The sequence below is a fragment of the Talpa europaea genome (assembly GCF_964194135.1).
Source record: "Talpa europaea genome assembly, chromosome: 14".
Lineage (NCBI taxonomy): Eukaryota > Metazoa > Chordata > Mammalia > Eulipotyphla > Talpidae > Talpa > Talpa europaea.
In genome coordinates, this window is record NC_140082.1 from 11318666 (window position 1) to 11344198 (window position 25533).

The 25533-nt window shown below is 48.4% G+C and overlaps 1 protein-coding gene across 1 annotated transcript; it reads left to right on the top strand.

Moving 5' to 3' along the window:
- Positions 1 to 16306: 16306 nt before the first annotated feature.
- Positions 16307 to 24722, top strand: PRKAB1 (protein kinase AMP-activated non-catalytic subunit beta 1; the record flags this gene model as incomplete). Its single annotated transcript, XM_084254317.1, has 7 exons — positions 16307 to 16465; positions 19596 to 19759; positions 20907 to 21000; positions 21250 to 21364; positions 23419 to 23552; positions 24371 to 24439; positions 24645 to 24722. 7 exons carry the CDS (start codon positions 16307 to 16309, stop codon positions 24720 to 24722), a joined length of 813 nt encoding a protein of 270 aa, XP_084110443.1.
- Between the last annotated feature and the right edge of the window lie 811 nt (positions 24723 to 25533).

Sequence of the window (25533 nt, forward strand, 5' to 3'; positions counted from 1 at the left end):
AGTGCCTCTTCCCTAATACTACAGGAAGTGGGGGGGGGGGTGAAGATTCAATTCAAAATAATGCACAGCTGATGAGAAAGCAGAGCCCACCCGGCAGCATGGAGGGCAGCCTCAAACAGGCATGGCCAGGCTGGCGACACGAACTGAGGCTGTGGCCCGGGGTGCGGGGTGCCATTTTTGGCCAGGCCTGGGTCACCGTTTAGCTAGTGGAACTGTTACGGAGCAGCCCCGATATGAAACGGGGTGCCTGGCTGTGGGTCCTCACCCGCGCGCTTACAAGGGACTTATGAATGCTCCACTGCAGGCGCACACAAAAGGTTCATAAAAGGTTTATTTACAAGGGAAGGGGAAATGAGGAAATGTACAGCTCAGGGAGAAAAGAGGGAAATAAAGCCTTTAATGCGTCCTACCTGATCCGCCGACCTGGAAACCCAAAGGCACTCTCAGAGCTGGCCGGACGCTGCGAGCTGGCGGGGAGCCAAAATGGGGGACCCCCCCAAAGCCCACGTGTCTGGCTTTATACCAACCTGGCTGCTGAACCCCACCCTCAGGTCCCAGCCACCTTCCCTTTGGTGGGGATGGGATTTGGAGTTCCCAGTGTCTTTGGCTTTGGTCTGGGGTGGGGGTGGCGTCCACAAAGCCTGCATGGAATTAGCTTTAGGACAGCCTTTTCCCCCCTAACAATTCCCCCCTTTCACTTTTTGCCACCATTTCCATGGTGATGAAGATGGGATATATGGATGTTGGGATGCAGTCTCAGATGAACATTTTTACCGGGTCCTCATGTGAAAGAAAACCAGTCCCTCCACGTATTGTTAATTGTGGAAAGCAAAAGTCCTCCAGTCCTGGCTTTCCTCACTACCATCCTCCGCTCATCTAGACCTGAAAGTATGTAACATGGACTGTGTATCTGCCCAGTTAGGGCGGTGGGAGACGAACATGGAGGCAAACAAGTTCGCCATCCTCTTAGGAGCCTGCCAGTACGGGGGAACAGAGCTCCTCCAATTTAGGAGGTCCCCAGTACTAAAAGGATGGTGCGACCAAAAGTACCCAGCAGGTCGCCCCTGTTCAAACCACCCATCGGCATTCAAGCCACCCATCGGCAACTGGAGAAGAGGAAACTGTCCTGCCTCAGGGTGATCCTTTCTGCCAAAATGGGTGCCGCTTCTAGTGTGGGGAGGAGACGCCATTTTAGTTTCCTCCCCGGAGGCCACCCCCTAACAGAACTGAGGGTGAGCTCAGCTCCACCCAAACTCTAGTGATGGATTTTCCCAAAGGAAAACCAAAGTGCTTTTCCCTGAAGGAGAGACAGCTGTTGAGTAGAAAAAAATAAAACCCACCCATGTGAAGCCTTCTGCTTCTTACTGTGCCTGCCACACGCAGGACAACAATCGAATTGGGCCTCCCCAGTAGCAAGTCTCACTGGTATCACCACTACCACCAGGGAGTTGGTGTTCGATCTCCGGCCAGGGAGCTGACCCACATGGTGCAGCAGACCTCTCCTGTCTCGCCCGCTGCTCCCCTCAGCAGTGTATTTCAGTGGATCCGCCTGTTCTGCTCCCCACTCTGTCTCTGGTGGATCTTCTTGTCCCCCCACCCACCCCCGCACCTCTGGTCTAAACCCCAGTAATTCTACACAAAAATGAAAATACATTTAGAAAAATCGAATAACCCTTTCTCCATTCTGGTGTCACTCTGATTCATGCCCTCATCCACCCATATTTACAGGGCGCCTGTGCAGCCATAGAAACTGGAGAGTCCAACATGATAGAGAGAAACCTCTGATGCAGGGGATGGAGCAGCTCAGAGACACAGAAGGAATCGGTGTGCACGGGGTTAAGCAGCCCTTTGCAGGGGGAGTCCTGAATTCTCCTGAGAGGCCCCTGGGAGACCCTCAGTCCCTGCCCCACTGCCCCAGGCACTGCTAAGGTGGTAGCTCTTGAAGTTGCCCTGTCTTTGCTCACAAATTATGGGCAGAAGCAGATGCAGACATAAAATCGCTGGCTTCAGCTCCTGGGTCAGCAAATTATCTTTGGCCTACATCGGGACAGCTGCATTCAGCAAAACAGTCTTATGCGTGTATCTTGATATGTAACCCTAGATCCAAGCTTCTAAATATAAGAGATAGTTTGGGGCCACCAATAAAAAAAATATTTTTAGGTATCATCTGCATTCACTGGTTACTACCAGTCTTTAAAAAAACTCTTACGGATGTTGAATATTTCAACCTGGGATGTTGCCCTATAAAAATAGGTCCCTAAACCAAGACGCTCTGAATCCTGATTTTGACAAGATACAAAGAGAGGCGTAAAGTCTACCCAAGCACGTCGTGATTCCTAGAGAAGCCACTGAAAAAAGAAGGAATTCCCTTTCCAATAAAGATGATTTGTTCCCATTGAGATTTGTTTATGGGGGGGAGGGAGGAGGAAAAGACAAAGTTGTCTTTGTGCATTTTCTGTGCCAGGTGTCTGAGACTCATCTGTGAACCGTGCCAGACCTCACACGCGCAGACAAATGTGCAACGGTCCGCTCACAACTTTCATCCCTCTTCCAGTCCAGGCATGCCCTTGGCCGGGTTCGCACTCACACACCGCTTCACCGAGGTGCCCGCCATTTTTATTTCCCAAGCTCTCGGCTCCTGGCACCTCTCCCAATGTTGATTTCCCGGTGACACAGAATCCCGGGTATGGGGACTCGCTGTGCTTTGGAGTGAGTCTGTTGGGAGGAACTCATGGAAGGCCAAATCCTGCCTCTGTAGAAGTGACAGATGGCTGGTGACAGCACGAAAGAGGACCTCCCGCAGAGCCCACTTACTTAGTAGGCAGGGGAGAATAAATACCTCCTGAGCCAGTACCCAAGTTCATCTGAACAATGCTAGGAAGAGCATGCCCCGCCGAGGTTAACTAATTCCTACTGATAGTGAAGGACTTGCCTTGACTATGCACCCCACTAACCCCCCAGGCCCATACCCTGAAGCACACCCTCTCTCTGGCTTTTACACTCCAGAAGGCAAACTCCCCCTGCCCTGGTGATCCCAGCCCAGGGGCGGTAAGGGAAGGGCCCTATAGCTCAGAGCCCAGCCAAGTTATTCAAACCATCCAATCCCACCCCTCAGGGGTGTCCCTTCTCTGAGAAATCACGTTACCATCTAAATGGGTCTCACCACTCCCGCTCAGAAAGCCAGACTCAGAACCACTAGACTGTTTCCACAAAGTGTTACAGGGCGCCCCGATACAACATGGGTTGCCTGGCTGTGGGGCCTCACCCGCGCGCTTACAAGGGACTTATGAATACTCCACTGCAGGCACACACAAAAGGTTCATAAAAGGTTTATTTACAAGGGAAAGGGAAATAAGGAAAATGTACAGCTCAGGGAGAAAACAGGGAAATAAAGTCTTTAATGCGTCCTACCCGGATCCGCCGACCTGGAAACCCAAAGGCACTCTCAGAGCTGGCCGCGAGCCAAGAGCTGGCAGAGAGCCAAAAGGAGACCCCCAAGGCCCACGTGTCTGGTTTTTATACCCTACCTGGCTGCTTAACCCCACCCTCAGGTCCCAGCCACCTTCTTTGACGGTGATGGGATTTGTCTTTCCCAGTGTCCTGATGGCTTTGGTCTGGGGTGGGGGTGGCGTCCACAAAGCCTGCATGGAATTAGCTCAGGACATCCTCTCCCCCTAACAGTAGGAAGCCCCTTTGTTAATGTGTGGTGCTCTAAAGAGACCATCTCTCCAAGTGGGGAACAAAGAAAGATTATCTGGAAAAGAAAGAAACTTGAGGACTTGCGTGGCGTGGGGAGGGTGTCTTCGTTCTTAAGTGGGGGCTGGGGGGGAGGGCGCTGGGCAGTCTGGAGGCAGTTGGCCCCAAGATATGGATGCATTTCTGGAATGGTTGTTCTCTTCGGTATTATCAGTGTTTACGTGGCCAGCGGGTGTGCATTGGACACTGATGCTATCAGCATCCTCAGAAGGAACAGAAATGTGTTGTTAAGCCTTGAGCAAGCCGTTACCATGGCCCCGAAGAATGTAGTGCAGTGGCCTGGCATTATCCTTGACTCAGGTCCATGCAGCACCACAGTGTGTGTTCTCCTCGCTCTCTCGCCCTGTCACCAACCTCAGTGTTCTCTCTGTGACCCTGCATTCCAGCGGTTTGCCCCCCTCCTCTTGGAAACTGAGAGAAACCATTTTTCCCTTCTCTCTTTTTTTTAAAGATTCATTTATCCATACAAGAGGTGGGGTGTAGGCTAGAGTTAGGGGGTTGGTGGTGGTGAGAGGATTCACCAGAGACAGAGTGGGGAACAGAACAGGCAGATTGACTGAAATACACTGCTGAGGGGAGCAGCGGGCAAAACAGGAGAGGTCTGCTGTGTCATGTGGGTAGCTCCCTGGCCAGGGAATGAACTCGTGCTGCCGATAGCTTCATAGTGCTGAGACTTAACCCCTTTTTTTCAAGGGCAAACACCTCCGGATCTTTTGGTCTTATCATTTGTGAACAAAACCAAGATCCTGGGTATATTTTTAACAGTATACTTTTCACAATTAAAAAAATAAGTAATCTTTAAAAAGTACTGAGAAAATAGAGGTTGACTGAGTTAATTATGGAACACTAAATTAGCATGGTAGTAGCAGACTAAGAAGTTAAATTTCCTGCATCTAAATATTGGCTCCACTGTAATATGATGTTGGACAAGTAGCTTTTCTTTTCTCCTGTGTAAAGTGGGATAATAATAGAATGTACCGCCTAGGGGTTGGTGAGTCCTAAATGAGTTAAAGCGGTGCCAGGTATACAGCTCTCTGTAAATGTTGACTTTTATTTTCCCGAAATCAGCATCTATTTTTAAAATGAGGTAGATCTGTGTGCGCTGGCATGGAAAGAGACACTAAAGGAAAAAGTTCCAATTTTGTCCATTTTTTAAAGAAAAAAGATAAAAGCTAATACTTTTTCTGGGGAAGTGACGTAACAAAATATACCCCTAAAATCGTATATAAGAAACTCTTAGCAAGTTATTTGGGAGGGGAAGGAGTGATGGATTTAGGAAGGTGACCTCTAGGTTTTAGTCTACACCTCTTGCACTGCTTGAAGTTTTCACCCTGTTCTTTTATATCTAAACAGCCATTTAATTCTTGCAGAAGATGGAGGAACATTTTTCATTGCTCTTTATTGCCACCTAGAGGATATTTAGGGTATTGCATGTCATCAACAAGGCTGTAGTTTTTAATTCTGTCCCTAATTTAATGTGATCCTACCTTCTTGATTTAGTATTAATATATTTTTAACATTTATTTGTTTATGCATACCAGAACTAGGATACAGACCAGAGGTGCAGGGGGTGAGAGGATTCACCAGAGACAGAGTGGGGAGCAGAACAGGTAGATCTACTGAAATACACTGCTGAGGGGAGCAGTGAGACAGGAGAGGTCTGCTGTGCCATATGTGGGTCAGCTCCCTGGCCGGGGATCGAACGCATGCTGTAGTGGCTGCTGATAGCTTCATAGTGCTGCAACTTAACCCCTTGCGCCACTAGGGAGGCCCTAGTGTTAATAATCTTTCACCAAGCAAGTGATGGCCTCCCAAGACACTCTATGCAACAGAATTGGCCCACCCAAAGGGCAAGGGGCTGGGGTGTCTATCTACCATCTCCTGTGTCACTGGCTGAGGGTTAATCACACACAGACTTCCTTTTATTTTTCCCCTTAGGTTGAATCTTTACCCCCAAACTGCTTTAGTTTGTCAGTCACCCTCCGTGGAAGGAGGAAGTGTGTACCTACTTTTCTCCTCCATTCCTTCAAAGCTCCCCAGAAGCCAGACGTGTGGGGCATTCCATTAAGACAGATGTGTTACCCTGAGCCAGGCCCGTGCCCCTGTAGGTCTTGCTGTACCCTATAGGTGCAGCTATTTCTTGTGAAAAGTATTTTTGTGGAAAATAAAACAAAGAGGGTCCTCAGCATCCACTGTGGCATGAGTTGGATCCCCCACCAGGAGCTAACCCACATGGCTAGGCAGAGATCTCCTGTCTTGCCCGCTGCTCCCCTCAGCAGTGTATTTCAGTGGATCTGCCTGTTCGGCTCCCCAGTCTGTCTCTGGTAAATCCTCTCACGCACACACACACCCATCCCTTTGGCCCACACCCCAGCTCTTGTATGCATGAATAAATAATAAATCTTTTTTAAAAGAAAGAAAGAAAACAAAGATACAGAAATTACTCAAAAGAAAGGTGTGACTTACTTAGTTATCAGAAGGTAAATGCTTCAATATCCAATGCCCAGATTGGGTTAAATTCTAAGATTCAGCCTTACTTCCAAATTCTCTGATATTATAAAATGTAAATCTAGCACCACATAAATCAGAGAACATTATTCTCATACTAAACCGTCCAATAAATTCGCACTGACTTGAAATGAAGTCCAGAAAATTCACTTTGACCAGGAAGACCCCAAAGCATTCAGTCTCTTCTGCTGTTTCCCAGTGTACTCCAGCCACCATCCAAATCCCTTCTGTCTCTCCAACATGCAAACTCATACCCACCTCTGGGCCTTTGCACTTGTATTTTCTCCCTGCCAGAAATGCTCCCCCTGAACTCAAACTCTTGTCCCGTCTGACTCCTTCTTGGCATTGAGATCTCATCTTGACTGTCACCTCCTCAGAGAAGCCCTCCATGACCATGTCATCTAAAGTAGTACCATATCACTGTCTCACATCGTTCCATTTTGTTTCCTTCGTGGTCGTAATCACTGTGAAATTATCCAGCTTATGTATTTGTTTGCTTGTTTATACATCTGTCTGCCACATGGGGGCCCTTCAGCTTTGCAAAAAGGATAAACGTTCTGTTATTTCTTTCCCTGCACCCAAAACAAAGCTCGGCATATATGGGTTCTCCATAAATATTTGTAGACTGAAGACCGTAGAATGAAGTCTTTTACACCTGTGCCAATGACTCTGTCACAGTGATATTTGCATTTCAGTGGACAAAAAAATACCAGGATGTCAAACAAGACAAGATGGACTACCAAACATTTTCAGTGGTATTTACGGTGGCCACGCACATTTCAGAAGCCCTGGTGGAAATCCAGCTCAAGGGAGGCTTGTAACCATCCCAACAGCTGTCACCCACTGCAGTCTGTCTCAGGCTGCCCAAACTCCCATGGGGACACACAGCAGCCTGGGTGGCTTCAGCAACAGAAGTGTTATAGTTCTGGAGGCTGGAAGTCGAAGATCAAGGTGCCAGCAGGGTGGGGTCTGGTGACGACCCACTTCCTGCCTTGTAGACAGTTTGTCCTCATGTGACCTGTCAGTGTGGCTGTAAAAGGGAGGGGAGAGCAAGAGCAAGAGCAAGCAAGAGCAAGCAAGCAAGGGAGGGGCAAGGAAGGGACACTGTTCCCATAATCATGACCTCGCCCTCCAAAGACCCTGCTTCCACATACCATTCCAGGTTCAACACAAGGATTTTCAGAGGATGCAACTCAATCCACAGCAGAATCCAAATGTGAGACTCCCACAGCTACCTCTGCTCATCATCCTGTTGAAATGTGTGTGCCCTGGGCCGCTGGAGAACAAGGTCTTGATTTTACTCAGTGCCATGACCTTGAGACTACATAGTGCCTGGCTCATAATTGACACTCATTATTTACACAACAATGGAGTAAACTGCCATGGAGTGATTCACGCTCAGCTCACGCTCGCACTGTCAGCTGTTTGGGGACAGTTCTCCAGAACATGAATGTGCGTAGCTACATTGTTAGGGGGAAATGATGCAACATGTGCTGGGGACCCAACAGTCCTTTGATACCACACACCAGAAAGCCTTTCTGAGATCCGCTTGGATGTGAGGGGCACCTGTGTGCCTGCTTGGGCTGCTGTAGCAAAGTACCACAGACTGGAGTGTGGTGAGAAAGAAAGAGGAGGTAGGCCAAAGTCAGTGTGAACACAAAAGGGGGACTTAGTGAAACAGACTAAGGCAAGCGGCAGGCGAGACTGGAGAAGTCTGTCCCTAGGGGGCAGTTGGTCTCTTCTTTTATCACCTGATTTCGCCGGCTCTCAGCTCTCCATGACTGAGAAGTTGGTCTCAACCAGTTGTTATCTGTTTGGACATCTCTTGGGGTGTACCTTCCACACAGGGGTGTCCTGCTGGGTTCTGATTGCTGTTTTGCATTTCCTAAAATTCTTGGTAGCCTCTATTGATGGTTTGGACCTGTGGCCAGGTTCCCATGGCAACCCTACAGGTTCGCCTTTCTTATCTAATATGGCGTCTCCCAGCATTTAGCTGAGCGCAGTGCAGAGAGCAAGTTTTAATTTTATTAAATGATACCCTGGCATGAAGGGCTTAAATAACAGGCACTTGATTTCTCTCTGTTCTGGATGCTGAAAAGTCCAAGATCAATTTTCCAGCAGGGTTCAGTTTCTGCCCCTGACTTGCATGCAGGTGGCCACAAGGTCCTCACATGGTCTCACCACTGAGTGGAGACAGAGAGAGGGGAGAAGGGAGAAGGAAAAGGAAAAGAGGCAGAAGAGCGTGGGGAGGCAGGAAGGCAGGGAGGAAGGGAGATCTGGTGAGTCTCCCTGTTCTTAGAAGGACACAAATCCTTCATATTAAGACCCCACCCCTATGACCTCATTTAACCGTAATTAGCCCTAAAAGCCCAGCCTTCAAATACAGTCACCCTGGAGACTAGGGTTTCAACATAGTAAATGGGGGTGTGGGGGGGCCACAAACATTCTGTCCATCACAAGGGACATCCCAGTGTCCTCAGCAGCTATAAATCCCACAGCAGGTGCCTAATTGAAACAGGAACCTCATCTCCCAAGTGACAAGGGAATGCAGCGGAAGATTCCATAGTTGCTAAATAAATTTTCCTGCACAAGAGCCCTCGGAAGGGAATCAAGCAGGGCTTGAGTCAGATAGATGTATTTTCCTACAACAGGGTGTGCTGAAAGAGGCTCAGTATTTTATTCTTTTATTTCACCGAAAGAAGACAACCAGGGGGATTACAATGCTGGTAGGACATGGTCTGGAATGAGACGGGTCCTTTTTCCAAAGCTGGACTTCTTGCTTTTCTTTTTCCTTCAAATATATTTATTTCTTAAACCCTGAACACTCACAAATACTAAATTCAAATGGAGTAAAGTGAATGCTTCCGAATAAACCAAAGCAAGCAACATTGCCAGTTTCCTACATAGTCTTCAGATTTCCCTGTATACTGTCTTCTCCCTCCCCCGTTAATGTTAATGTGCTTTGATATCCTTTCCTGAATCTTTATTTTTTCCCTCCTTAATGACCCATTTTGGAGACTCCTGTGGAGTTTCCTCCCATTCTAATGCTTGGTGGTTTGCCACCATATGACCACACCCTTTATTTCACCAGCCTTCTAGAATGGTGCCCACTGACTCTGTGTTCATTTCCTCTTGCTCACACCATAGTGGATTACTTTGCCCAGTCCTCATTTTGCCTGTGTAGGAGGGCGCCTCTAGGATCCAGCCCTAGACCTCCAGAGTTTGGGTCCATGGGTGTGGATATTTTAAAGTTTTCTAGGAATGGTCAAACGCTCCTTCCCTGTGGTTAGACTGAATTAAACTCCAGCAGTCCTGGATGAGCATCATGGGAAGCGCCTACTCAGTCTGAACAGCGGCCTCCCGAGGAAGGACTGTGATGCAGTGGGAAGTCCCCAGACCACAAGCCAAGCAATCAAAGTCCAGTGCCAGCACCTCTTGGGAGCATCCAAGGGGCCACTACAAAGGGTTTGATCCCTGGGTCTCAGCTGTCCTTTATCTAAAACCAACAGGTCCCTCGGGCCTCAGTGCCGTGTTCATCCCCAAACTCATACCCATCCATCCGCAGGTGGAAGCACCAAAATATCATCCTTTACCCTGTGAGTCACACATAAAGGATAAAGGAGATTCTATCTGACTTTAGGTGACTTTTAAGGATTTGAAAAACCTGTTTCTCTCTGGGCTTTAAGTGGGAATGGACTGGCAGGCCAGGTGGTGGGGCTGCCAGGGAAGAAGCAGAGTGTTGCTAGCAGTGGTGTGGTGCGATCGCCCTGGTTTGTTTGGGGAGAATATATGCTTTCTTATCATGTGCCCTCACCCTGATTGTGAGCAGGTGATGCCTCTGACACAGAGACGCTCTAACATTCACAACTCCTGCACATCCCTGCATGCACTCTGCCCTCTGCCCGGGGCCCTGGAACAGTGTGGCCTGCCACCCACAACAGCAGAGATTTTTCTGATCCTTGGAAAATCATGAACTGTTGTTGAATGAAGATCAGTAACACAAAGTGACCCAGGAGAGAAACAGCTGGAGTCCAAGAAGACGCTTGTGATTGGAGAGTCCATCCCTCCCGTGACTTTCAACCTAGGGCCAATGTTAATCTCTCTTTCCATTGTCCTTAATACAATACGGAAAGACTTCCCCATCAGCAGTACTTTTTGTGTTCAACTTTGTCTCTTTGAAATATCCCTAGATGCGCCCCAGGGCCAGTTTTGAGAATATGATGTAGTTACGTGAGCAGGCAGCATAAGGGGCACCCTGGAACCCCCTAACCTGCCTGTTCTAAATAGGGTCCACTATCTCCCGCATCAAGACAAAACATACTCTAGTGCATAAGACCTTCAATAGAAAATAATTTTAATACAATCGGTGTGCAATGAAGAGAAGGGAAAGAATAGATAAAATAGTTTCCAAACCAAGCACCCAGAGTCACCCATCCCCTTGTGGGAAAAGTGCCCAGCCAAACAGGGTCGGCCCAAAGCAGGGCCACTGAGGCCCAAAATCTTGCCACAAGTCTAAGGCCCCTTCTGGTGGGACCCACAGGAGAGGGGCAGAAGGGGCCAGGCAAGTCTGGAGCGAAAAGAGCAAAATCGAAACCCAAGTCAAGATCAAGGCTGCCGTTGTCAGCCTCCCCAGGGTCTCTCACCTACGTTCTGTCTCAAGTGTCTCCTTCCAAGTCCCCCAGGTCCCTGGTACTAGTCCAAGACCGAAAAGCAGATGCAGCTTCCTTACCTGTCCCTCTGCTCCTTGTGCCTCCTCCAGGTCTCCTTCTCCTTCTTCAGCTTCTCCCTGCTCAGCTCCACCCTTCCTTTTGTGGGGTAGGGAACCTGGAACCTCCCTTTTCCCTGGGGACCACCCTGTTACAGTCAGTGTAAGCCAGACTATCTCAAACATATCCTCCAAATTCAGTGAAAACTCATCCACCTGCTTTTATCTGATGCAAGAACAAATAGACATAAACTTTTTAAAAAATGAACTCCATGAATATTGAAATGATTCTTTTCAAAATTTCAGAGTGGTTCCCCAGAATTATATATTCCTGTCATATTTTGCGGCAAGCATCCTATGTAAGAAAGAACTTTGCACAGTTTCCTCCTGTTCTTAGGCTCAGAGATTTATAATGGTGAGTCCCAGGGCAAGTTAGGGTTAAGTAAGCAGTTTCAGGGACAGTGCAGGCAGGGACTTCCAGAGAGTTAAAGAGGCTTCTGAGATAAGGGCTGTAAATTCAAAGAGGTGCTAGCCAAAACATACTCCAGAGATGAGGTCGAAATCCAGGAGGGCTAATGAGGACAGTAAATTTTAAGGCTAATGAGGACAGTAAATTTTAAAAGACCTTGGACAGGGACGGTAAAGGAGAAATTCTAAGATAAGAGCTGGGAAAATGGACACATCTGCCGGGAAGGCACTGGGAGAAAGAGCCAATCACAAAATAGGATGATGAGACATTAGAATAGACAAAAAAAAGGTTTAAATAACCCCTAGACTCGGGTATATAATGGCCTCTTTGCCCCTCCCAGGTACAGTGCCCTGGGGAGTCCTTGTTTTCTTCTTTTAAGTAAATGGTTCTTTACTTTTTTGAATAAAGTTTGCTTCTCTCTCACTGTGTCTGGGTGGTCCTTGGGAAGGGGGCATGTTCCATGTTCCCTGCCCCACCCAAGGGAGGGTAGAGCTGAGCAGGGAGGAGAAGAAGCTGGAGAGGAGCCTGGGGAAGGAAGGGAGCAGGATGGGGAGCCAGGAGGAGACCTGGAGGAGGCACGTGGGGCAGAGAGACACGTGAAGAAGCTGCACTTGCTTCCTGGTCCTGGACTGGGTGACACAGATGTGGGTGAGAGTCCATGGGGAGGTTGACAATGGCAGCTTTTGTCTTGATTTTGAGTTTGCTCTTTTCCTCCCAGGCTTTCTGTTTCTAACCCTTTTCTATGGGTCCTCACCAGAAGGTGCTTTAGACTTGGGGAAGGCTTTCGGGCCTTGCTTTGGGCCAATCCCATTTGGGCGGACTTTTACCCACGAGGGGATGGGTAACTTTGGGTGCTTTGGAAACTATATTCTTTGTCTTTTCTGTATTGCACACTAATTGTATTAAAGTTCCTTTCCATTAAAGGTCTATATGTTTTGTCTTTTTTTAAAAGATTTTTTAAAAGATTTATTTATTTATGCATACAAGAGCTGGGGTACAGGCCAAAGAAGTGGGGGGGTGAGAGGAGCCACCAGAGATAGAGCAGGGAACAGAACAGGCAGACTGACTGAAATACACTGCTGAGGGGAGCAGCGGGCGAGACAGGAGAGGTCTGCAGTGCCAGGTGAATTTGTCCCTGGACGGCTGGGGATCAAACTCATGCTGCAGAGGCTGTGGATTGCCTGATAGTGCAGTGCTTAACTAACCTTTGCACCACCAGGGCGGCCCTATATGTTTTGTCTTGATGCAGCAGATGGCAGAATGACAGAACCTATTTAGAGCAGGCAGGTCTGGGGATTGTGGGGTGCCCCCTCTCCCTGCTCTGTAACATGCTTACTTATCTAAAAAGTCTGCAAAGTCCTTTTTACACCTTAGTGGGACAAGAACCTGTGGTGGTTCAAGGACTGAATTAACAGTGCACACTGGCTTCATTGGTACCAATTAGAAAAAAGTGCCCACCGGGACAGGCAGGACCTACTAGCCTCTGAAGGAGAGAGGGGGCTCCCTCTGGGTTCTTCTAAGCTGGCAAATCAACAGACTGACACTAGACAAGACATTGAGAAGAATAAGGGAAGTTCAATAATAACACGTGCACTTTCTCTGCACTTGAAACCCACTAACACAGAGTAACATAGCAAAATGGCTTAATTCATTTTACTTCATCTCCTTTCACAACTTCAGCTCACCATAAAGGATGATGGGAGGGCGAAGGGGAAGGGGAGCTTTGGGAAGGGCCTAGCAGGACTGTTATGTAGACTCAACAGCTTTCTTCTCTGGTAAAAGTCAGAGATTAGCTTTTCCTGATGCTTTGAGAGAGACACCCCAGAAGGGAGATTTCCTTTACACATGCATATGTCTCTTTGCAAGTAGGCAACCTGGGCCTCCCTCAGGGCCTACAGATTAAGTCTCAGCTCCACCAGTGAGAAGGCCCAGGGCCTCAGCCTGAGTTTGATTCCCCAGCCAAGAAGCTAACCCGCCTATGGCGCAGCAGACCTCTCCTGTCTTGCCCGCTGCTCCCCTCAGCAGTGTATTTCAGTAGATCCACCTGTTCTGCTCCCCACTCTGTCTCTGGTGGCTATACCCCAGTTCTTCTATGCAAAAATAAATGAAATCTTTAAAAAACTGCAAAAACAAAAGGGCAACCTCCACCCAATCTTCAGAGGCCCACCTATGAAATAATCCTTAAACCACAGAGATATTTTTGGGGGGGGGCAGATTTTGTTCCCCTACAACTCCTTGGCTAGGGTCCCTGTGCAGCATACACCGTACACTTGTACAGCCTTAGTTGCCAGAATATCCTGCTAGTTGAAACCACTGTAAGCATCCTTGAGATATCACTTGGCATCCAGTGGCTTCTGCCATCTTATCTGTGCCGAGTAGAAGTCTCGAAACTTTTTTCGCACATGAAAGCATCTGCATAGCTCAGATAAGGCATCCATGCTTGTGTGCGCTTCCTTATCTCTCAAGATGTTTGGGAGAGAATACAAAACTCAGTATCTGCTTGTCCATGGCTTCCTCGCTACCTACTGTGAGCAAGAAAAACAGTTTAAAGAACAAATTCTGGGTCATTCACTGTCCTGGCCTGAGTCCCTGCTGAGCTTCTGTAGAATATCTGGCCTTTCTGTTACTGCCTTTCTGAGAGTCTATTTTCACCTCTACTTTGTGGATCTCTTTGGGATCTCATAAATAGGACCATGGCCTATTTATTACTGTCTTTTAAAAACTACATGTTCTGCTCCACACTCTGTCTCTGGTGACTCCTCTTAAACCCCCTGTACCTCTAGCTTACACCCCAGTTCTTGTATGCATAAATAAAAATAGATCTTTAAAATAAATAACAAAAGTAGTATATCCTCAGAGTAGAAAAAATTTCAAGCAATAAACTAAAACAGGAAAGTCCCCTTTCTGATCTACTCTAATTCCACTCCTCTTCCCAGAAGGGACCTCTATTAACAGCTTGTTAAGTATCTTTCCAGAACCTTCCATGTGCAAGTATAATGATGCCAATAAAAGTGCTAATATCTACTGGGTGTTTACTGAGTCAGGTGCTATGCTCAGCACTTTTTGTGCATGTTCTCAATTCACAAAACAAGTCTGTCAAGAAGTTGTTGTTTCTGGTCCCCATTTCACAAAATAGGAAACAAAGCGGTAGTCAGAATTTGAACCCAGGCAGATGGACTCCCAACTCATGCTCTTAATCTCTATTGTACTGCCTCTTGCGTTTGGTATTTGGAATGTCTTAGACCCTTCTCCATAGTATCCATTTAACTCTGTATCCTTTTCTAAAACTGCTTAGTACGCTATAAAATGAATGTATTTAATTCATTAAGCCATCCTACTGACAAGCATTTTAGGATCTCACAATTGTTCACTTCCTTATCTAAGATTTCATTGGTTGTAAAAAGCATGCAATTTTCAAGAGAATAGAATAGGAAATAAAATGTGCTTCTTGAAATTAAACTATTACAGCATCAACGACAATACTGCAAAAGAACATGCCTGTAGATCATTTTCATGTGTTTCTTCAGAAGCGTCCTCGACAAAATTGCGCACCAAAAATGCAAAAACGCGAGTGCTTTTTTTTTTTTAAAGTTCGATAGATACTGCCAAATTCCCCTCCAAGAGACCATATTTTAGTCATCTGTGTCTCCCATTTATTTAGCACAATGTCTGGCGGTTTGTAGGTACTGTACAAATGTTTATTCAGCGACAAAATGCATGAGAAGGCACAGCGAATGCAAAGCATTTTGCAAAATAAACAAAATAACCTCCTCCCACCTCCCCCCAACACACACAAGCAGAACGGCGAAAAGATTATTTATATTAGTACATGTGTATAACGTCTTGGGGAAGCACTGGCCACGGTACATGACAAACACTAGTAAATGAATGCATTTTACGCAGAATCATGTGTCCAAAGTGATTACCAAATACCTTGCAAGCTTACATACCAAAAGCTATGCACTCAATTAAAAAAAAATGCACTAAGCTCGCCAGTATTTTACAACCTCCAAGCTTCTAGATGTGAGAAATTTCCAGAGATCTCACGGCCTGTCATTTTTTCAAACTCCTGCATCAGAAGCAAAGGGGGTGCTTATTAAAATGCAGCTCCCAGGCCAGAGTTTCAGAATCACGGTTTCTGGGAATTAGCGCCGGGGAATCTGCCTTTTAAACAGGCACTCCAGGTAATTCTACGATGCTTATAAGCGTGAGCACCACTGCATTCAAGGGCTTTAAGAAAAGGAGTCTCTTAATTAGATGTCCACCCTTGCAGCAGCACAGCGTGGCCTCGAGCGCATCCCTCACCCCGGCGCCGAGGCGGGCCTCGCGTTAGTGCGCCCCCTGCCGGCCACCAGCAGATGAAGCCGACGGTCCGGGCAGAGGCCGACTGCGACTGCGCGCCCCCTGGCCCGCGGATGCCACACGCGCCCCCCCCTCCCCCCGCCACTCCGCCTCGGCGCGCTCGCGACTGCGTCGACCCGGGCCGGAAGCGGAAGTGAGGTCAGTCAGCCCCGCGCGCGCGCCGGCCGCACCCACTTCCCGGGCCGAGCTGACTCGTGGAGGCGCCGGAAGCGGAAGTTGCTAAGGGGTGGGGTGGGGAGTTGCTCGCAAAGTGTCGGCTTATCTTCGCGCTTCTTGGGTTCGCGCCGCGGCTGCCGCAGCAGGTAAAGCGCGGTAGTGAAACCCCGCCTGGACCTGCTGACCCGGCTCGCGCCGGCTCCCGGCCCCTGTCCTCGCCCGAGGGGTGTGGTGCCCGGGGCTCCGCCGCCTTCCCTGGGGTCCTTGGGGCCCCCCGCTTCCGACAGCCCCTTCGCCCTGCCCTGGAGTGAGGCCTCGTCCGCTTTCCCCGTGTCCCCGCAGACCTCGCCATGGGCAACACGAGTAGCGAGCGCGCCGCGCTGGAGCGGCAGGGCGGCCATAAGACGCCCCGAAGAGACAGCTCGGGGGGCACCAAGGACGGGGACAGGCCCAAGATCTTGATGGACAGCCCCGAGGATGCCGACCTCTTCCACTCAGAAGAGATCAAGGTGAGAGGGTGTGGGGGGAGTCCCATTCCCTTTGGTTAATGGTGAGAGGAACCCCCCTAAAATTCATGAGAAGAGGGAGGGAGGTGACAATCCTGTGCACTTAAAAACCAGATGGCCCTGAAAGAGCCCTCTTAGCCGTCCAGGAACCTGTGTCCAATTACCGATATTAGCAAGGCCCCCCGAGGGAGGAGGAACTCATTTCAGTTACCATCATTAAGGAGAAAGCAGCCCTGGGACAGTTTCAGTTCTTAATTAATTAAGATCGTTGAGGTAGCAGTAATTGAACCCCAGTCTTGGCTTTTCTCTTGGGTATAATTAATTTCACAGCTTTGCGAGGTCTTCCCTCATCTTTAAGCGGACTGGCTTTTTTTTTTTTTTCCCCTCCCTAAATGGTAGTAGTTGGTTTTGCAGTTTGTCGGTTTTGGCGATAGACCAGAGCACACACGTAAGCTGAAAGTAAAGTGGAACAATGGAATGCAGTTGCCAGAGGTGTTCAGTTCTACCTAAAACTCTTCGTTCACCTGCTTATTAAGAGAGGGCATGGAAGAGTTATTCAGCTTCTGGAGGTCAGTGGGTGAAGTGTGGATCTGAAGGAGCTGCTACTCAGCCTCTCTCTCCCGCATTGTTTAACTATGACTTCATATTTTAAATAGGCCAAAGCAAATATTTCTGCAGGCCAGATTTTGGAATTCTTGCTGCAGTCTGTTTTTGTTTTTGTTTTTTTAAGATTTATTTATTTATACATACAAGAACTGGAGTATAGGCTAGAGGTGCAGGGGGTGAGAGAACTCACCAGAGACAGAGTGGGGAGCAGAACAGGCAGACTGACTGAAATACACTGCTGAGGGGAGCAGCAGGTGAGACAGGAGAGGTCTGCTGTGCCATCTGGGTAGCTCCTTGCCGATAGCTTAACACCTTGTGCCACCAGGGAGGCCCTGCAGTCTGCTTTAATTCATCGAAAACCCTGAAGAGGATTCTTGACACCTGCTTCTACCACATTCCTGCTAACCACCTGATGTGGTCTGTGTTTCCAGCTGCAGGGCCCATCCAAGGACACATAGCGATTGCAGCAGCTGATATATATCTGTATATCCTGAAAAACAAAGAACCAGTTCCTTAAAGAATGGACAACAAAGTAGGTTTAGGAAAGTTGAGGGGCCTTTGCCCAACTTACTCTGTGTATATTAATCATCATTGTCCACGAGGCTAATTGCCTAGTAATTCATCCATCCTACCTTTACTTGCATTTTTTCTCAGGTGTCAGACTGGGTGATCACATTACTTATCCTTATTTGGATCTTGGCTTTAAGTCTACCTATAAAGAAGCCTGTTTTCACTTGGCCTACATCCTGTGATTTGAACTTGCTTTCTGAATCTGTTGCATTCCTGAAAAGCTGTGTGCAAAGTGAACTTTGGATCCCTGTTTCCCCAGTGACTTGACATCCCATCCCCCAGGAATAATTTTGGCCCAAGAACACCTATTTAAGATACCATAAGAGGCACAAACTACTTTCCGGAAGTATCTATTGTTCTGTGGCTCTTCCAAAACTATAAAAAATGTTTAACATACAGATGATCTGTGGAGGAGGATTTTAAATAGCGTCCATTATTATTTCCGAAGAAGTTACTGCGTCATGTAGCAGATACCCTAGATTAATGCTCCAGAGACCAAAAAAAGCTAAAAGAACTACAGTTTCGCAATTTTGGCTGCGGTTAGTTATATCCTCAACGAAAGTGATTCCAGCCTGTTATTTCTTAATCTGTAGATCTTGTTAAAGCTCCAAGAACACAGGCATCTTGTAAGATAAGCACAGGTCAGTATTTGAAATGTTGCTGGAAGCCTGCTCAACACTTCCAAGTGTCTCTCCCAGCCTGGAACTCCTGTCTTAAAGTCTTTGGTTTCTGACTAGAATAAAATGCAAAAGAACCGTGACCAAATACATTTCACCCAGGGAGAGTTGGGTATGTTTGCTTCTCCCCTGTTCTGGAACAGCGCAGTTAGATAGCACTTCTCATACTAGAAGCTGTTGTTTTCCATAATGAGGGTCATCCTCGTCTTAGTCCCCAGTCCCTGGATGACATGCAATAATGAGTAGTTTTTCCCTTCCTCAGAATCTGCATTTGTCAGTTTTTTTGTTATTTGTTTTCTGTAGAAGAACTGGGGTGTAGGCCAGAGGTGAGGGGGTGAGAGGATTCACTAGAGACAGTGATTCACTAGAGTGGGAAGCAAAAGAGGCAGCTCTACTGAAATATATTGCTGAGGGGAGCAGCTGGTGAGACAGGAGAGGTTTGCTGCACCATATGTGGGTCAGCTCCCTGACTGGGGTGAACTCAGGCCTTAGCGGTGATAGTGCTGAGGCTTAACCCCTAGGCCACGAGGGAGGCTCCATTTGTCAGTGTTTAAGTTGAGAGCTCTGGAATTGTCCCTAATAAATGTTTATGCACTTCAAATGTTGCTTAACTAAGAGAGGAAAATGGCATTTCTAAGCTAGTCTTGGGTTCATTGTGGTCTTCTTCCAGGGAGTATATATATTATAGTTTCTCCAAGAATGTTGATGTCGACCTTTTTAATAACACCAATGATAGCTAATAGTTAGTAAGCACTTAACATATGTCAGATACCTTGCAGAACATTTATAGGGACAAGCTGACTCATCACAATGACCTTAAGAAATACTTGTTTTTGGGCCTCCCTGGTGGCGCAGCGGTTGAGCGCTGGGCTGCGAAGCTGCCAACAGCCTCTGCAGCGCCGGTTCGATCCCCGGCCACTGACGAGGGTCCCACATGGCGCGCAGACCTCTCTTGCCGCCCGCTGCTCCCCTCAGCAGTGTACTTCGGTCCTTCTGCCTGTTCTGCTCCCCGCTGTGGCTCTGGTGAATTCTCTCACCTTCCCGTGCTTCTGACTGTAACCAGTGCTTGTATAAATAAATAAATAAAATTTAAAAAAAAATACTTGTTTTTATTATCTCCTTTTGGAAACTGAGGCAAGTCTAGTAAGTTAGCAAGACCAAATATGGACCCTAACTGGTAGCAGCTGCCTCTTTAAAAGGAATTGTCACTGTTAGGGTAACTCTCTTGTAGGGCACTTACTAATGGCTTCCTGTGCCTGAGTAAACCGTTCTGTTTCTAGGCTCCCGAGAAGGAGGAATTCCTGGCCTGGCAGCATGACCTGGAAGTAAATGATAAAGCTCCTGCCCAGGCGCGGCCAACGGTATTTCGATGGACTGGCGGCGGGAAGGAAGTTTACTTATCTGGGTCCTTCAATAACTGGAGTAAACTTCCCCTCACAAGAAGGTAATTTCCTGGGGAATATTCCTGCAGTTGTCTTAACCCATGCTACTGCTGCGTCTGAATGATCTCTGCCTCTGTAAAGTAGATGCTAAATGGGAAAATACTCTGAGTTAATGATTCATGGGGTTCAGAAGTCACATCCATGTAGTCTGTTGAGAGCACCCTTTTAGAAGAAACATCTCAGTTGTCTATTTCACGGACATCTCTCATGTCAGATATTCAGCTTTATGTTTGTTCAGGCAGAACTTCTCTTTCAGAAACAGAAATCTGTCCCGACGCAGTAGAGCGAGCACTGGGCACTTACAGACACGTTGGCTGAGCTAACCTGTGCCCTGAGCCTCACTGTTCCTACCTGTAAGAAGGGGACGTCGGACCAGCTGATTTCTGGCGTACCTCTGACTTTAACTTCCTGTGTAATCCTTGTGTTCGAAAGGTGCATCCTCTGTGGGCATCATTATAATGAGACTTAGCAAAACACTTTCAGGAATTCTAGTGCGGAGTTCTTCAAGTGTCAGTACAAACACGTCTCCACCAGTGAGTCCTCTGGCTGAGATGAAGGGAGAGATGGTGCCCTCCTGGCCTGGGCCTCAGGACTGCTGGGACAACCTTCCTTCCCAGCAGGAAGCTGGAGAAAGAGATGGAGGTGGGGGCACAGTTACAAGTCAGTTCAAGCAGAGGAGCAAAACAAAAGGCTCCTGGAACCTTTCTTTTAAGCAGTTCTACAAGCTTCTTGAAGAACTGTTTATACATCTATTAAATTGACCCTCTGCTGCCAAAGGCAGACCAACAAGAGTAGGACTTGGCAGTGTGTTATCTTATGTTGTGTCCAGGCTGCCAGGTGGTATTTTGCATGGAAGTTGAGAAGGACAGATGCCAGCTTGTCAGTTAACCTTTTGATGGGAGGAGTGTGGATTCCTGGCATTTGAGCAAGGCAGGTTTTCAAGAAGACCTTGCACTGCTGTTTCTTTGTAGCTTGTCAAGGTTGAGCTCACTATACAGAATCATCTGAATCAGTTAAAAATGTTGATTCTCCTGCAGCTCAACTCTTGGCTTTACATGGAGACTTTTATTTCGTCCCATGGCTAGTTTTGCAAGTAAACGAACAGGGCAGCCCACCCGCTAACATCCTCTGCTTCCGTTTTCCCCACAGCCACAATAACTTTGTAGCCATCCTGGATCTGCCCGAAGGAGAGCATCAGTACAAGTTCTTTGTGGATGGTCAGTGGACACATGACCCTTCTGAGGTACTCTTCCTCCCACCCTCGCTCTTCTGGCTGCCCACGCAGTCCAAATGAATCACTGTCACTTACAGATCATTGACAGGTCCCTCTGGGCTGCTGGTAAGCAGTGCTGATGGTCAGGCTGTGGGCATCCTGGCTGAGAGAGCAGGGTGGCCAGCCAGGACATGACCTTCCAACCAGGAATTCTGAGTCCTCTAGAAAATAACTCCGAGACTGTGCACGTTATGATTTTGCCTGTCTGTCTCTTCCCAGCCAGTAGTAACCAGCCAGCTTGGCACAGTTAACAACATCATTCAAGTGAAGAAAACTGACTTTGAAGTATTTGATGCTTTAATGGTGGATTCCCAAAAGTGCTCCGATGTGTCTGGTATGAACACAGTTATCTTATACCACGTGTGTGCCGGTGGGGACTGTGCAGTCTAGAAATACTTTTGTTTCTCTTGACTTTCGAGCTCAAGCTGCCCGATCAGGTGGACCTTTGTAACTCCCTACATGGCCACAAAACTAATTCCTAGATCTGTCAGGTCAGGTCACTGAAATCTGGCCCCAGAGGGGCTAGTTATTTTCCTGGCCATCTCTGGTATTCAGTAGTTCTGCTTGGCCCAGAGACCAGACAGTGAACATGGAAACAGAGCTTGATCGCATGCCAGGGTGGGGCCCATGAGGCCCTGGAGAGTTGCACTGGGTCAGGGATGAGCCAGCACTGGGGCAGCCTGCCAACTCCCCGCCTGCTCACTGTCCCCTAGGGGTGCCTGGAGAATGGCAGCCTGATGTGACGAACAGACACCGTGGTGACCTTGGTCACCACTTGTGTGGTGCTTTAGCACCTTGTCAGAATCCTTTTAGGAGAGAGAGGCTCGCCACAGGGAATGGGCTACCCAGCACACTCTCCCGTCTTCCCAGAGGTTTCCAGTCACTGAGCTTTCAGTAAACTGCATTCCATCCAGATCTCACAGCAAGAAACTGCCCAGAAAAACAATGTGTACAATTCTGAGGGTAGGATGTGTAATCTAAAGTGTCAGCATCAGCTGCACTGCCCCTTCTTGAGGGGTTTCAACAATTCCTGGACCCTTGAGGAAGACGGTGAACAGACTCCCCAGGACTATCTGAGAGCGGGTTCAGCTTACTTTACAGGATGATTTCTTCATGGCCACCTGCAGGGCGTGGAGGTTCTGTCACCAGGCCCTCACTCTTCCCGGCTCTGAACTCTCAGTGGCAAGTTAACTGGTGCCCTCGCTGTGGAGACTGGTCACTGTGTTGAGCAGGAATTAGAAATCCAAAAATAGTATTAACCTTCAGGGAGACTGTTTCTGCCTTTTTCAGCGAGGGGGGTTGGGAGACGGAGGACATGCCCCCGGATCCCTTGCTTGCTGATAAATGTAACTTCAGGTCTTAGATCCAGGTCTTTAGTCCCGGTTCAGGAGTGTAGAGCACCTGGAAGGAGCACGATCCATCGCTGCTGGTAGACCCACTCGGGCTCTGCAGACTTCTCATGCTTACACACTTGTTTTCTTAAAAGACATGTTTATTCCTAATGGCTCCTTTATCTGCACTTAATGCTTTTCTCACTTTCCTGCTGTTTCGGGTGGGCCACATGAAGGGTGCCCTGTCTCCTGGAAAATGATGTTGAGGGTCTCAGCAGAGGCAGGGCATACTTGATTGATTCTGGACAGCCCAAGGGTTGGTGCCCGGAGCCCATCCCGCGTGTCTGTGTCCTTCGGATAACCGTTCAGTCCTTCTAGCTCGACAGACATCACTAAGTGAGCTGCTTGTCACCTTACGAGACATTCTACTTCTAGAAACTTCTTGCTGAACCTGTATAATTGACATACTTACGCAAGGATTTGAAAGGTAGCTAAGAGTGATAAGAATCAAAGAGCCTTTAGATACTGAGTTTTCTTTCTTTCTTTTTTTTCTACTTTTGAAATGTGCCAGCTCCTTGTATAACCTGTTTTTTGCCACCGCCTCTGTAGAAACAGACTGCTTTATCTTGTTTTATTCCAGCTGGTGGTGCTCAGAACGTGGGTTCAGCCGCTTAAGCTTCACTTAAAGCCTTGAACTTCTTTGTGGCACTTGCCAGCCGCCCCACAGTGAGAAGGAAGCATTTTTCCACAGTGGCCTGTGAGATTAGGAAATTGTGGACAGCTTCCTCATGAGCCTGCCCCGGGCTCACTGGCTTTGCCACAATTTCTATCTTACACCAGGGCATCTGAGTTCACTGCTGAATTTAATGCCAGTCACCCAAATTCCAAAAGGAGTTTCTCTTTGCTTCTGCTCTTCACCCTTGGAGCCTGGACATCCTCTAAGAGAATATGAATCTAAATTGAGGGAACAGAACAAGGAAAACTGACACCATACATTAACTGAGACATCTAACCTTCCCAATTTTCCAGTAAATTTCCTGTTGTCATCTCCCAACAGAACTGTCCAGTTCCCCTCCAGGCCCCTACCACCAGGAGCCCTATGTCTCAAAACCAGAAGAACGGTTTAAAGCGCCTCCTATCCTCCCTCCACACCTGCTCCAGGTCATCCTGAACAAGGACACAGGGATTTCTGTGAGTACAGGGGGCTGCCTGCACCGTCCTCCATGTTCAGGCCCACTTGCTCCCCTTTCTTTCCATCCACCTCCTGCAGAGCAGCTGGTGATATGCTCAGTGTTGCCCACAGGTGTCAGCTGCCAGGCTCCACCTCTGCCTCAGTGCTGGCTGCCAGCAAGACGGGCCCATAGTATAGATTGTATCTGCCTGTTTTCTTTAAAAGTGTGTTCATTGGGCAGCTTTCTTCCTGCCTCTCTTCAGTAAGAGAACAGCCATGGGGCCTCCCCGGTGGCGCAGCGGTTGAGCGCTGGGTTGCGAAGCTGCCCGCAGCCTCTGCTGCGCCGGTTCGATCCCCGGCTGCTCCCCGGCCACCGGAGGGGGGTCCCACATGGCGCGCAGACCTCTCCTGCCGCCCGCTGCTCCCCTCAGCAGTGTACTTCGGTCCTTCTGCCTGCTCTGCTCCCCGCTCTGGCTCTGGTGAATTCTCTCACCCTCCCGCGCTTCTGACTGTACCCAGTGCATGTATAAACCAAACAAACAAATATAATAAATAAATAAATAAACATGCCTCTAAAAAAAAAAAAAAAAAAAAAAAGAGAACAGCCATGGCCCACGCTTTAGGGGCCAAGCCTCCCCAGAGATGCCACATGCCCAGCTGGTGGCCCCACCCCCCTCTCTCCTGTCACTGGACAAGCCCTCCCACTGCCTGACTTAGGAAGAAAGGGGTGTGAGCTGGCCGCCTTTCCTCTGACATCCAGAGCCTTGAAATCAAGGGGAGAGGCTTCTTGATTTCCAGCTCCTAAATGCTCACGTCTGCTTTTGTTCCCCTCCCGCAGTGTGATCCAGCGCTGCTCCCCGAGCCCAACCACGTCATGTTGAACCATCTCTATGCGCTCTCCATCAAGGTAATGCATGCTTATTCTCTGGGGGTGCTCCGAGGTGCCCTAGCCACAGGATTCCTTGGGTGTGTTTAAAGGTTGGCTGCTGAGACCCATTGAGACCTATTGCTTTTGAGGGGGGCCCAGGGTCTGTGTTATTACCAAGCACCCTTGATGGTTCTCGTGCACTCTGAAGCTTGAGCCCGTGGCTCAGTCCCGCCCTCTCCCTTAGGATGGCGTGATGGTGCTCAGCGCGACCCACCGGTACAAGAAAAAGTATGTCACCACCTTGTTATATAAGCCAATATGAAGAGCTGGGAGCCGGCGGTGGGCCCCAGGGAACAGTTTGCGCCGCCGGGCTCCTGGAGTGCATGCTCTCCACCACCGGAGCGGACTGTAAATTTCTCATTTCACACTCTGTTTAAGACATTTCATACCCGCCCTCGTCCTACTTGAAAGCTTGTTCCAGCGCAGCAGCTCCTGAAGCACTGTGGTTCGTAACGGTCCTCTCAGCGCCCGGTGACCGCGAGCCCCGCAGCTCAGGGTTGAGTCCGGAGCAAGGGAACGCAGGCCTGCAGCGCCAGCGCGGCCCGTGAGGACGGGGGCGGGTCCAAATTCACGTCCTCTGAACTGCTGGGCGTGGAGATGTTTCTCAAGCCAAAAATGAACAGTAGCCAAATTGCTGGTAAAACTCTGGCAGGCAGGGGCCAAGGGCACACAACTTCTCCAGTCGTGTGTGTTTAGGCCGCCGGCTCGTCCCCGTCGAGGCCGGGCCGTGGAGCTGACAGCCAGTACAGTGTTGGTCTCCTGCCCTCTGAAATCAGAGCAATAGATAGTCTCCCGTTCTCTGTTCCAGGGAGATGTCATTTCTATAGAAATTAGAACCCGTCTGATTTCCAGATGAAGTTTTACAATTGTTTCTTACACTTTTTGCACTAAGTACTTTTTTTTTAAACCAGAGGTGGCTGACTGTACAGCCTTCAGGCCATTTTTAAATCACCCCAACTACCATGCGGATCATGTGACCTGTGCTCAGCAATAATCTGTTCTCAGAACAGACCTGGAAAACCACCGCCAGATTTCTCCACCAGGCTGAACGATCCCGAGGACGGACCACTGTC